Here is a 12,443-nt window from a genome sequence, read left to right as displayed (position 1 = left end):
AGCGACACTAGCATAACTATTGCTTGTATTCCGACACGTGACTTCTTCCTGGAAGTGAAAACCAGTCGTAGTCAACCAACTGAAGATGGCTGTTGTACAGCAAGCAGCGCACATACAATCTGAGTACAAAAGAGGCTTAAATCTTCCTGCAAGAAGCAGGTACGAGCAAAAATCTAACTATGCAATAGAATAGATCCCTATACCTTATGGCTGGGTCAAGTCTCTTCCGGACATAGTATTAAGATAATACTTGGGAAATAATAAACGTTAAAAGTATATCAAACAAAACTTTAACCAAGTGATCACTGCAAACTCATGCATTCTTTGACTCTACTCCATTGGACTGGTGTGTGAGCTGCATGATTTTCTCATTGTTTCATAAAATCTTGCACTTTTCCTCTTTTTTTAATTACCTTTTGAGGAACTCTGAAGAAACATTTGTCTTTTTCGCGATTTGAAAGATTCATACAGCCAAAAACAACACAAGGTTCGGGCGTTTTTTCTTCGAGAAAGGCTAAATGGCGTCTAGTACCCATTGAAAACAGAGCTCACTTGACCACCATGCATATTTAATGGGCGGAACGTGAGTCCGATTGTAACGTCTGTAACATTCGAGCAATATGGGCCCCAATGCTAACATTATACTCACATTTTAATATCATGCTAGGTTAAGCTATTCGCTGAAGAAAAGTGACAATTGCCAAGTTTATATCTGACTGACGAATGTTAGGCAGAGCTTCAGCCTTTGTTTTAGGATGTGTAGCAAAGCCTACATTTATATTTTTTGGGGGGTTGTGTGTATACATGGGTTGATGAGAGGCAGTATTATTCCCATGAGGGATGAATACTATTGTCCTTTTGTCCGCCTTCAAGCTTTAAAGTAAAAAAAATGCCAACCCCAAAATTCAGGAGCAACAGGTAAAATGGGAACATCAGGGGAGAGCAGTAAAATGTATAACTATTTTTTTTTAACACTGCCCTATACTAATGTTACCTGAATGGCGATAGGCATCAGCTTGTCATCTGGTCTCTTGTGAAACAGAACCAGGGGCGCCGTTAAGTACTGCTGCTTTCCTAAAACCGTGTTTGCTGGCAATCCGTCCAGGTTCTTGTAGTCGCACAGGTAAATGTTCCCTTGCTGTTTGGGGGAAAACAAATCTGGATGTCTATCTTGTCGAGTTTAATGAAAAACTAGTTGGATCATGACTTCAAGTTAATGCGGAAGAAATGTGAAACGAGCAAGTACCTCCAACTCATTAGACAGCTTTAACCCCTCAGGAAAGGAGACCATGTCATCGGTCACGGGGAAGTTTGGCGGCAGAGTTTTGCAACGTCGGATCAGGATGGGATTGATGCCGTTTAAATATTGGTATCCAAAGAAATCATCTTCCTTCCAGTGTTGCTGGACGTAATCTGAGAAAAGAGCAGACTTTTTACTTGTTGTCAGTCAATCATTGTCAGACTTTGCTGGATTTATCGCATAACTAATTGACACAACCATTACAAGTTGTATGAACATTTTGCCAAAATGGTGGGCAGAGGTGGGTGTAGGAGCTAAATATTTCACCAAGTAAGAATACCGTTACTTTCAAACAGTGGTCAGGAACCTGTTAGGCTGAGAGAGCCATGAAACCCTAATATTTAAAATGCATTTTTATGAGAGCCATATGATATATTTTTAAAGAAAAAAAAGAAGCTCTTTATTATCATTGCACAAATACAACAACATTTCAATTTAACACGAAATACAACTAAATGTGTATTTTGAAGAGAAAATATTTTAGAGTATAATAAGTCTAAAAGTATTCTTCATAATAATGTTTTTATACTGAAGCGAACCAAAAATATTTTAAATATTTCTTACATTTAATGCGGCATGTGTCGAAGTGACCCTTCACATTGGCTTGTTTTATTGAAGTAATGCTATCATTTAATATTAGAGACACCGCAGGACCTGCTCTTTCCACTCGTTCTGAAATGTATGACACAGGTTTAAAGGCAAGGCGTATACTTCTTGAACTCACAACAAGTGTAGCTGCGATTGGCTCATACCTGTCATAATATGGGAAAATGGGTACAAATTTGGGATTTTTATTTAAATCACCAATCATCGTTGAATCGATTAAGAAAATAAATGCTACATGTGCTATGCTGAATTTGAACTCTGTATTTTATAAGATTAGTTTTAACAACAATTCGATACATATCATAATTTGTTGTTGCCGATGCAATTTAGGGACGATATTTGTTTGTTTAGAGCAATAAAATCCTAAACCATTCCATGGGTTGAAATCGATTCAGTACATTTTTAACCATAAATTCAACCAGTTTGACTGTGAAATAAATACGTGGATAGTGGACACTACAGGTGAAATTTTCTACACTCCTCTTAATTCTTGTAAGGGAATTAGGTATTAATTAATTACGGATATGAACAATAACATTAACAACAATTACTGGCCGATATATTTACATTTTATTTGAATAAATTGCCACCAACACTTTAGGTCAATTAACAAGATAAAACATGTTCTGCTCTCCTTTTCAGTATTAAATAATTTTTTAATAAAAGTACAGTAACCAACATTTTTACAGAAGATTCACCTCCTACTTTTGCTTATCATCATAAAAATAATACAATATTAACATAAAAAAACAACTTCTCTTTAGGTCAAATTAACAGTAGGTTTACCTGCTATGTTTTCTGCTGCTGCAGTGAGACTGCTGCTAGTGCCCGGGCCAATGGTGTGTTTGCAGTCCCATGGCACTTTGGTTCGAGATATTTATCATTGTGTTTTACTTGACCTTTTCATACTCTACAAACAGCGAGCGACGTATTAAGAACATCGCAGTCTTTGCAAAAGCCTAAATATTTCCGAACCCTGGACCGCAACGGTGGCTTGATCATTACTTGTTCGTCTGCTTGTCTTCTGGTATCCATCATACCCGTTTTGGTGACTGATGACCAGGGCAATGACGTCACAGACGGACTCGAATAACGTTTAACATCTTCATATCATTAAAAGTTCTAAAACCAACTTTCTTTTAAAGTATTCTATTTTTAAATCCGATTTTTTTCTATTCTCTTATCGATGAAATTGATTGATTTCCTTTTAAAACATTGTCGGATCCATATACGTCTTCCAGAAGGCCAACTTGCCGAGCACAGCTTAACATAGTCAAATTTTAGAAATATAAATCGATAGATCGACATAGTGGATGACTCGTCAAACCCCTACCTAGTCTTTAACCATTGTGCCATCAACTCTTGACAGTCAGGTCAATTGCGGGCTCCTTCACATCGCTTGTAGTGCTAATTTTTCAATCTGCCTCATATATTTACTCCTTGGATTTTACAGAAATCATTGCCAACTCTCTCTTGCATCTCTCTCTCGCAGCGCTGCAAGTGGTTATCCATCCATCCATTTTCTACCGCTTACCCCCTTCAGGGTCGCGGGGGGCCCTGGAGCCTATCTCAGCTACAATCGGGCGGAAGGCGGGGTACACCCTGGACAAGTCGCCAACTCATCGTAGGCAAGTGTTTATCTAAATAACTAATTGAGTAAGAGTAAATCTTAAGTATGTATTTTTCAATGGCACTGACATTACAACTTTAGTTGGTGTGTGTTCGTGAGAGAGATAACTTACTACAGCATGTACTACAAGAGATGCATATACTTTCATGTCTTCCTTGCGATGTCTAAGTTGAATTTCAAAGGTGACCAACATCTCGGTTTATAACCACAGCCTTTTACTATGTATGTGTGATGCATGATTTATAATTTAGCGCGAAAGTTTACCAACTGAGAGGCGATACAGAAGCTCCCCGACTAGGTATGTCAATATGCTGTTAAAAGTACCTCCTCGGCGTTAAAAACAACGTTGGTAATACAAGTCACGGCATGTAAATGGGGTATTATTGGCGTTTTTTTAGAGGGTTCTATGGGTGGAATAGGTGACTCCTATTAGCTACGTTGTTAGTCATATAGTATGAGCCGTATATTACAAATTAGAAGGCATAAAAAAGAGAAAAAAGTGTTCCTGACTCACAGGAATTGCGAATTTAAGGCCAAATTCCAAAAAACTTGCACTTTCTCATTAAGCTCAGGTAACTATAACAAAGTAAATGTAGCGTGTTACTACCCACCTCTGGACATAGATTCATCAAAACATAAAAAGCTAATTCCATTGGTGAGCGCTTTGTGAGTAGAACCTTCTTTTTTGTCTTTACCAGACCACATTAGATCCCACCGTACCATATACGTCGGACGTTTTGGAACTCAACACATTGTGGATTTCGTCGAGATTCTTCCAATTGTTGCGGTTTTCTGTCAGCTTTTTCACCATCATCCCAAGTATCCTTGAAAACACAATCAGAAGCAGAATGATAACACAATATATATAATAGCAGAAAGACAAAACGAAAACTCAGCAAAGTGGAGACAGTGGAGCAACATTGTCACTTCCTGTCAATGAGAAAGGACGCAAAAGAATAAGGCTCCTCTTCTGCTACCGGAGTTTTTTGTTAAATCTGAAGATTTTGACCACTGATTTGCGATCACAGCCACAGGGGAGTACCCTGGCATCTTCGATCTGATTTTGGACAGTAGAGAGGCATTGATACGCTGAAATAAGGCGAGTTGGAAGAGCCGTTAGCCTCAAGCCAAAGGCACCTTGCCGCAGTTCAAAGCGGTTGCCTAGCAACCAAAAGCTACGGCGAGTTTACAGCTGTTTTAAAGTGATCCCGACGTCGCAGAGTGATATAAGTTGACAGGCTGACACCTCAAATTGATCTCTGAATGGCACAAGATACGAAATTGTTGGAAAAAACAAGTTAAAGTGCCGCAAGTCGCCAAAGAAGCAACTGCCGTTAAGATACAAGAGACTCTGACGTCAGCGACTGCCGCGATGCGAAAAGGTAAAGGAAAGATTGAAATCCCGAAACGTTCGGGGTCAGCTGACACAGAACACAACTGGGAACAAGATTTGAGGTTGGACACAGGACATGATGGGAATCAAGAAGCGATACTACAAAAACTTAACAAAATATAAGAAGAAATGAAAGAAATGAAAGAAGAAATGAAAGAATATCTGAGAAAAATAACAGCAGAACACCAACAAGATGTGAAAAGTCTGCAGCAAAATATAGAAAATCTGCAATCTCAGAACAACAGAAGAAATAATGAAGCCACTGAAATGAGCAAACAAATGAAGATCCTTCAAGAAGACAACAACATGCTGAGGAATATCATAGATGAAATGGATCAGGACAAACGAATGAATGATATCCTCGTGACAGGGCACCGAATTAAACCAAGATCCTATGCGAAAGCTGTGAATAATGAAGGTGAACCTGATGAAATGGATATGGTCTCAGCAGAACAGCAAGTGGTCAACTTTCTGCAATCAAAGGAAATTGAAATTTACATTAATACCATCGAAACATGCATCCCACTGAACGGAAGAAACAACAACGCCACTCCAGTCGTGCTTGTGAAACTCGTTAACGGAAAATCTAAAATGGCACTGCTGAGACAGGGTAAGAAGCTGAAGGGAACAAATGTGTACATGAATGAACATCTCACAAAACGTAATGCTGGAATCGCCAAGAAAGCACGCGACTTGAGAAAGGAGGGAAAAATCCAGGGAACTTGGAGCGCCAACTGTAAAATCTACATCAAGCTGAATGGAGGTCCAGAAGCAAGAGTAATTGTTGTCCATGACATCAAGGACCTGGACAATTTTTAAAGTTGAAACAGCTTCCACAACAACGATGATAATGGACTCTGACAGAAAACAAACACCCAGCATCGACACTACTATGTTCCAAGGGACGACTAAACAAGAAGACCTACATTCAGGATTGCATCCACCTACACTTATAGAGATTATTGAAACAACATCAAAGATTGTTGAACAAGAAAATATGGAACTAAAAAATTTCTGCAACAAAGATCACAAAAACCAGGATTTGGAAAATTATATAGATCCAGATACAAATTTTTTCTCCCACATCAGTAATAATTGTTTTTATTATACAGATGATCAATATAATAGCAACATTGAATGTGATAACAAATTGTCAATTATTCATTTTAATAGTAGAAGCTTGTATGCAAATTACAACAACATTAAGAACTTTTTGGAACACATCAACGAACCCTTCAAAGTGATTGCTGTCACAGAAACATGGATTGATGATAAAAAAGGAATAGATTTTGATCTGGAAGGATATGAACTAAACTACATTAACAGAACCAACAAAAATGGAGGAGGAGTAGCTGTGTACGTGATGAAGAACCTGAACTACAAAGTGGTAAAAAACATGTCATTTGCTATAGATAATATCTTACAATGTATAACCAATGAAATATGTCAGGAAAAAAGCAAAAACATTTTCATTAGTGGTATATATAGATCACCTAAGTCAAGTATAGAACAATTTGAAGAATGGATCAAAGCAACTTACATGGAAAATGGTCAAAGAATAATGTTCTTATGTGGTGACTTTAATATTGACTTATTGAACCCCAACAAGCAAGTCTATTGATGACTTCATTGATATAATGTACAGCATCAGTCTATATCCTAAAATCACAAAGCCAAGCAGAATCACAGCACACTGTGCCACGCTTATTGATAATATTTTTACCAATGATTTTGATAATAACACTACAAGTGGTCTACTTATAACCGACATTAGTGATCATCTGCCAGTTTTTACAATATATGATGGAAACTACAAGAAGAACATGGAAGACAAAAGGACATTTCGAAGACTGTGCACAGAGAAGAGGATGATTGCCTTCAAAATTGAGCTACAAAAGCAAGATTGGGTCAATGTGTACAATGAAAAAGAGGTTGATGAAGCATATGAACATTTTTAAAGATTAAGATTAAAGTACCAATGATTGTCACACACACACTAGATGTGGTGAAATTTGTCCTCTGCATTTGTCCCATCCCCTTGGGGAGCAGTGGGCAGCAGGGGCGCCGCGCCCGGGAATCATTTTGGTGATTTAACCCCCAACTCGCCTTTGTTGCTGAGTGCCAAGCAGGGAGGTTATGGGTCCCATTTTTATAGTTTTTGGCATGACTCGGCTGGGATTTGAACTCCAACCTACCGATCTCAGGGCGGACACTCTAACCACTAGGCCACTGAGATGGATTTCTTAAACAAGTTCATAATACTTTATGACAAACATTGTCCATGGATACAACTTAGTAATAAACAGAGAAAGAATAATCAACCATGGATGACAAAAGGATTAAAAAATGCTTGTAAGAAGAAGAATACACTATATAGAGTATTTATAGCACAAAAAACTACAGAGGCAGAAATTAAGTACAAAAAGTATAAAAACAAGTTAACAGACATAATACGATCATGTAGAAAAGAATATTACAGTGAATTATTGGATAGGAACAAAAATAACATGAGAGCAACATGGGGCATCCTCAATAGCATTATTAAAAATGGCACAAAGAGGGACTACCCCCAATACTTCTTAGACGGAAATAAAAAAAATGACAACATAAAGGAAGTAGTTGAAAGCTTCAATAATTATTTTGTAAATATTGGACCAAAATTGGAAGAAAGGATTCCAGACCCAGTTTCAATCGAGGACTATAATGATACCATAGAGCGAAATCCCAACTCCATGTTCCTCAGTAATGTGACACAGGAGGAAATAGTTACAATCGTGAAAAAATGTAAATCTAAGACTTCAACTGATTGTAACGGAATTGATATGGAAACGATAAAAAAGGTTATAGAAGAGATCTCAGGACCATTAATGTATATTAGTAACCTATCATTTCAAACAGGTACTTTTCCGAACAAAATGAAAATAGCTAAAGTTGCACCAATTTATAAGACTGGAGACAAACATCAATTTACAAATTATAGACCTGTTTCTTTACTTCCACAATTTTCTAAAATCATTGAAAAACTGTTCAATAACAGATTAGAGAGTTTCATAAATAAAAATAGAATACTCGAAGAGAACCAATATGGATGCAGAGCTAATGTTTCAACTTCAATGGCTTTAATTGAAATTACAGAAGAAATTACCAATGCAATAGATAGTAAAAAATGTGCAGCAGCAGTGTTCATGGATCTAACTAAAGCATTTGACACTATTAATCACAATATTTTAATCAAAAAACTAGAACGATATGGCATCAGAGGGTTAGTCTTAAACTGGATAAGAAGTTATCTAACGAACAGGAAACAATACGTGAAGCTAGGCGAACACACGTCTACAACGCTAAATATATCCTGTGGTGTACCTCAGGGATCAATACTAGGACCTAAATTATTCAATCTCTATATAAATGACATTTGTAAAGTTACAAAATATTTAAAGTTAGTACTATTTGCGGATGATACAACAGCGTTTTGTTCAGGAGAGAACACTCAGAAGTTAATACAAATAATAACAGAAGAAATTAACAAATTAAAAAGATGGTTTGAGAAAAAACAGACTATCGTTGAATCTCAGTAAAACTAAAATAATGCTATTTGGTAACAGTAGAAGAGAAAGTCAAACACAAATACAAATAGACGGAAAAGAAATTGAAAGAGTAAATGAAACCAAATTTCTAGGTATAATGATTGATGATAAATTGAACTGGAAATCTCACGTAAAAAATATACAACATAAAGTAGCAAGAAACACGTCAATAATGAATAAAGCAAAACATGTTCTAGACAAAAAATCACTTCATATTCTCTACTGCTCACTAGAGTTGCCATATCTGAGTTACTGTGTAGAAATATGGGGAAATAATTACAAAAGTACACTTCATTCATTAACGGTGTTACAAAAGAGATCAGTTAGAATAATACATAATGTTGGATATAGAGAACATACAAATCCTTTATTTATTGAATTTAAGGATACTGAAATTCCACGACATAGTGAATTTGCAAACAGCTAAAATTATACACAAAGCAAACTATAACCTGCTACCCAAGAATATACAACAATTATTCTCAAAAAAAGAGGAGAAATATAATCTTGGAAAAAATGTAATTTAAAACATTTGTATGCACGTACAACACTTAAAACCTTCAGTATATCAGTATGTGGAATTAAATTATGGAATGGATTAAGCAAAGCAATCAAACAATGTACTAATATGATCCACTTCAAGAAACTCTTCAAACTTAAAGTGTTTACAAAGTACAAAGAAGAAGAACCATGATAAACATTCTGAATTTATTTAATTCATCCATTCATTCACTCTCAAAATAATCTTACTTATCTCATCATATGAAATGTAACTTACTTCACCAATTATTATTTATCTATTTATTTTTATTGTGATTACTTATGGAGTACATTGTGAATAAATTGAGAACAGGAAGTGAACAAAAAAGTTTAGCAACTGTTATGTAAAAGAAAAGGGGTAGGATTAAATAAGCTCTGCTTCTTCCTACTCCTTTTCGAACATGTTGAAAAGAGAAACTGGAAATTGTGATGTATCATGTTGTATGCTTGCATGTTCGAAATAAACTCAAACTCAAACTCAAACTCAAACTAGCATTAGCATGTTTTTTTTGGTCAATTTCCATCTTGTATCCATCAAAAGATGACAAATCTGCTCCACCAATGAGCAATCAGCATAGGTCACCCATTCAGTACATTACATATCTTACCCCTTGATCGCTGTTCTGTAAAACGGTATAGCTTTAGTCCAGGAGAACTTGTCCTTATCCTGCAGGGCTTTAATGGTGTGTGGCAAGCCTGAGTCATACACGTCCCATCTGTTGGGGGGAGGGCATGATGGTTAATTTTAGTACGTTAATAAATGTAATAAAGAAATTGAACTTTCACCTGTATTCCTTACGCCGCTGGATGAGCTCCAGCTTCCGTGCGTGCAGACCAAGAGGGTTTTCTTCCTCATAGATCCTTAGAGCTTTCAGGAAAAAAATACAGATTATTAAAAGGGGACCTATGAGGATTTTCCTCTTTTCTGACAATGTTAAAATATTGGATACTCATGTTAAACAATGCCAAAGCATCCAATCATACGCTTCATATATTCGGGCGTGAACTCGCATGCATTTCTGGTTGAGCATTGAGGGTTTCGGTCACAATCTAAAAGGAACGTCTCAACAAACTAAGCATTTTTAGACACACTTAAAGGGGAATTGCACTTTTTGGAGGAATTTTGCCCATTTTTCACAATCATTATGATGAGATGGGCTCCAGCGACCCCGAACGGGACAATCAGTAAAAAATGGATGGATGGATGGCACAATGGGAGACAAGAAGAAATGTTTTTTTTTGTTAGAATTTTAAAGATGATAAAAAACGCTTGGAAGATGCAGCTAATGGGAGTCACCGTTGTAGCTTTCAAAGCCCTCTAAGACAACTTCAAAACCCTCCATCAACATTTTATACACACGCTGCAAGTGTATATATATATATATATATATATATCAGTGGCGTGCCGTCACTAGAGGCAGGGGAGGCACGGCCTCACCTGCCATCATGGAAAGAAAAAAAAAAGTAAAAAGAAAAAAAAAAAGTAAATTGTTATATGTATCCAGTGATTATACTAAAGTTATTTTCCATTTAACTTCACCAGTTTTAGATTATTTTTATTTTTATTTTCACATTTGCCGTTCAAATACTGAGAAGAGACGGTGCGGTGATCAGCAGCCAGTTGAGGCACGTCACTGATTTGTGCCTCAACATGGATTGTGCGCAATGACTCGGCTAACTGCTGGCCTGCTGTGCAGTGAGACCGTATTGCTATATGAATTATATTATACATTTCCATAGTTTAGTTAGCTGAGGTATATAATGTACAGTGTATTTTGTCAACAACTGTATGTGTGTAACGTATTTTTAGTGCTGAGCATTCAAAAAACTCTGCTGCGAAGACACACTGTGTGAGGCTCGTCTCATAACCCCGCCTCCTGGTGCCAAGCATCTCCGCCGCAGAATGCACCGCCCGACGGGAGCGCCGCGGCCACACCAACCAAAGCCCACACCCAAACCCTCCACGTGCAAGACCGAATCCACCCAAAAAAAGTCACTTAACAAGAAGCCAAAAAGTGCAAAAACAACAATGCTCGCTTCTGCAGGAGCCGCGAACGACCGCAGGGACACAACATTAGGTAAACCTGCACTGCAGGTTCATATGTTTGTAAATCTGACTGTGATGATGCAGTCGTGCCTCACCAGACATTAACCTCACCGCACGCCACTGATATATATATAATGTAGTAACAGACACGTTCATAACGATATGTAATCAGTTCAATACTTACCGTATATTGAGCATTTCAATCATTTCCGGGAGTGACTTCTTCCGCGCATTGATTTCTGTTTCCAGTGTGTTCCCTACTTCCGGATACAAAACGCTTATAAACGACTATTTTTGGACAAATGAGGATTCACAACTGTGGGGAGGCGTGGCCGGCAGACCGACAGCGAGGCAGGGCACGCCGGGCCGACCCCAAGATGGCGGCGAGGAGGCGTGGCCGGCAGGCCAGCGGCGAGGCGGGGCGCACCGGGATCGACACCGAAACAAATATCCGGTGCGTGGATCGCCCAACTGGGCACAATTATATAATCTCCTCCCACTGTGTAAAAGGGCGGCAGCCAAGAACGTCGGGGCAGAAGGAGTTGGAGAGCCAACAGTGGATGCAGCGCTGAAGAGAGCGAGAGGCAGACAAAGACGACGCGGCAGGCTGAAAAGCGGACCGAAGAGCAAGCAGGAAGAGGAGCTGAAAAGCGACCCGAAGAGACTGAGTATAAATGAAAAATAAACAAAGTCAAAACTGCTCAAAGTCATGTCTGTTCTTGGTGGTCCATGGAACCCGGACGACAGCGGAAGACTGTCAAATTTGGCGCCCAAAGTGGATAGACCACTGGAGGCGGGGGAGGAAGATCCCCTGTGGGCTCTCGCTGAAAGGATTTAGTAGAGAACATCGACGATAAAGTTTTGGTCGCTGATAAAAAAGCCTTGCCTGTACCGGAAGTAGCGTGACGTCATAGGTTGAAGGGCTCCTCACATTTGCACATTGTTTACACCAGCAGCTAGAGCGTTTCGGACCGAGAAAGCAACGATTACCCCATTAATTTGAGCCAGGATGAAAGATTTGTGGATGAGGCACGTGAGAGTGAAGGATTAGAGTGCAGTGCAGGACGTATCTTTTTTCGCTATGACCGTAACTTAGGTACAAGGGCTCATTGGATTCCACACTCTCTCCTTTTTCTATTGTGGATCACGGATTTGTATTTTAAACCACCTCGGATACTATATCCTCTTGAAAATGAGAGTCGAGAACGCGGAATGGACATTCACAGTGACTTTTATCTCCACGACAATACATCGGCGAAGCACTTTAGCTACGGAGCTAACGTGATAGCATCGTGCTTAACTGCATATAGAAACAGACGAAATAAGCCCCTGACTGGAAG

The 12,443-nt window shown here is 38.4% G+C and overlaps 1 protein-coding gene across 1 annotated transcript in view; it reads right to left on the bottom strand.

The window, feature by feature from the left end:
- LOC133633958 (arachidonate 12-lipoxygenase, 12R-type-like) overlaps positions 1 to 12,443 on the bottom strand; it is a 35,296-nt gene that overhangs the window by 17,697 nt on the left and 5,156 nt on the right. The window contains exons 3-7 of the mRNA XM_062026811.1: positions 9,843 to 9,924; positions 9,665 to 9,772; positions 4,257 to 4,360; positions 1,247 to 1,413; positions 995 to 1,138 (exon numbers count right to left, since the gene is read on the bottom strand). Of these exons, the coding sequence (XP_061882795.1) occupies positions 995 to 1,138; positions 1,247 to 1,413; positions 4,257 to 4,360; positions 9,665 to 9,772; positions 9,843 to 9,924 (605 nt within the window). The remainder of the gene's footprint in view (positions 1 to 994; positions 1,139 to 1,246; positions 1,414 to 4,256; positions 4,361 to 9,664; positions 9,773 to 9,842; positions 9,925 to 12,443) is intronic.

The sequence above is a fragment of the Entelurus aequoreus genome, linkage group LG18, assembly GCF_033978785.1.
Source record: "Entelurus aequoreus isolate RoL-2023_Sb linkage group LG18, RoL_Eaeq_v1.1, whole genome shotgun sequence".
In the NCBI taxonomy this organism is placed as follows: domain Eukaryota; kingdom Metazoa; phylum Chordata; class Actinopteri; order Syngnathiformes; family Syngnathidae; genus Entelurus; species Entelurus aequoreus.
Note: the sequence above shows the minus strand (reverse complement) of the source record. Positions and strands in the feature narration are given on the sequence as shown.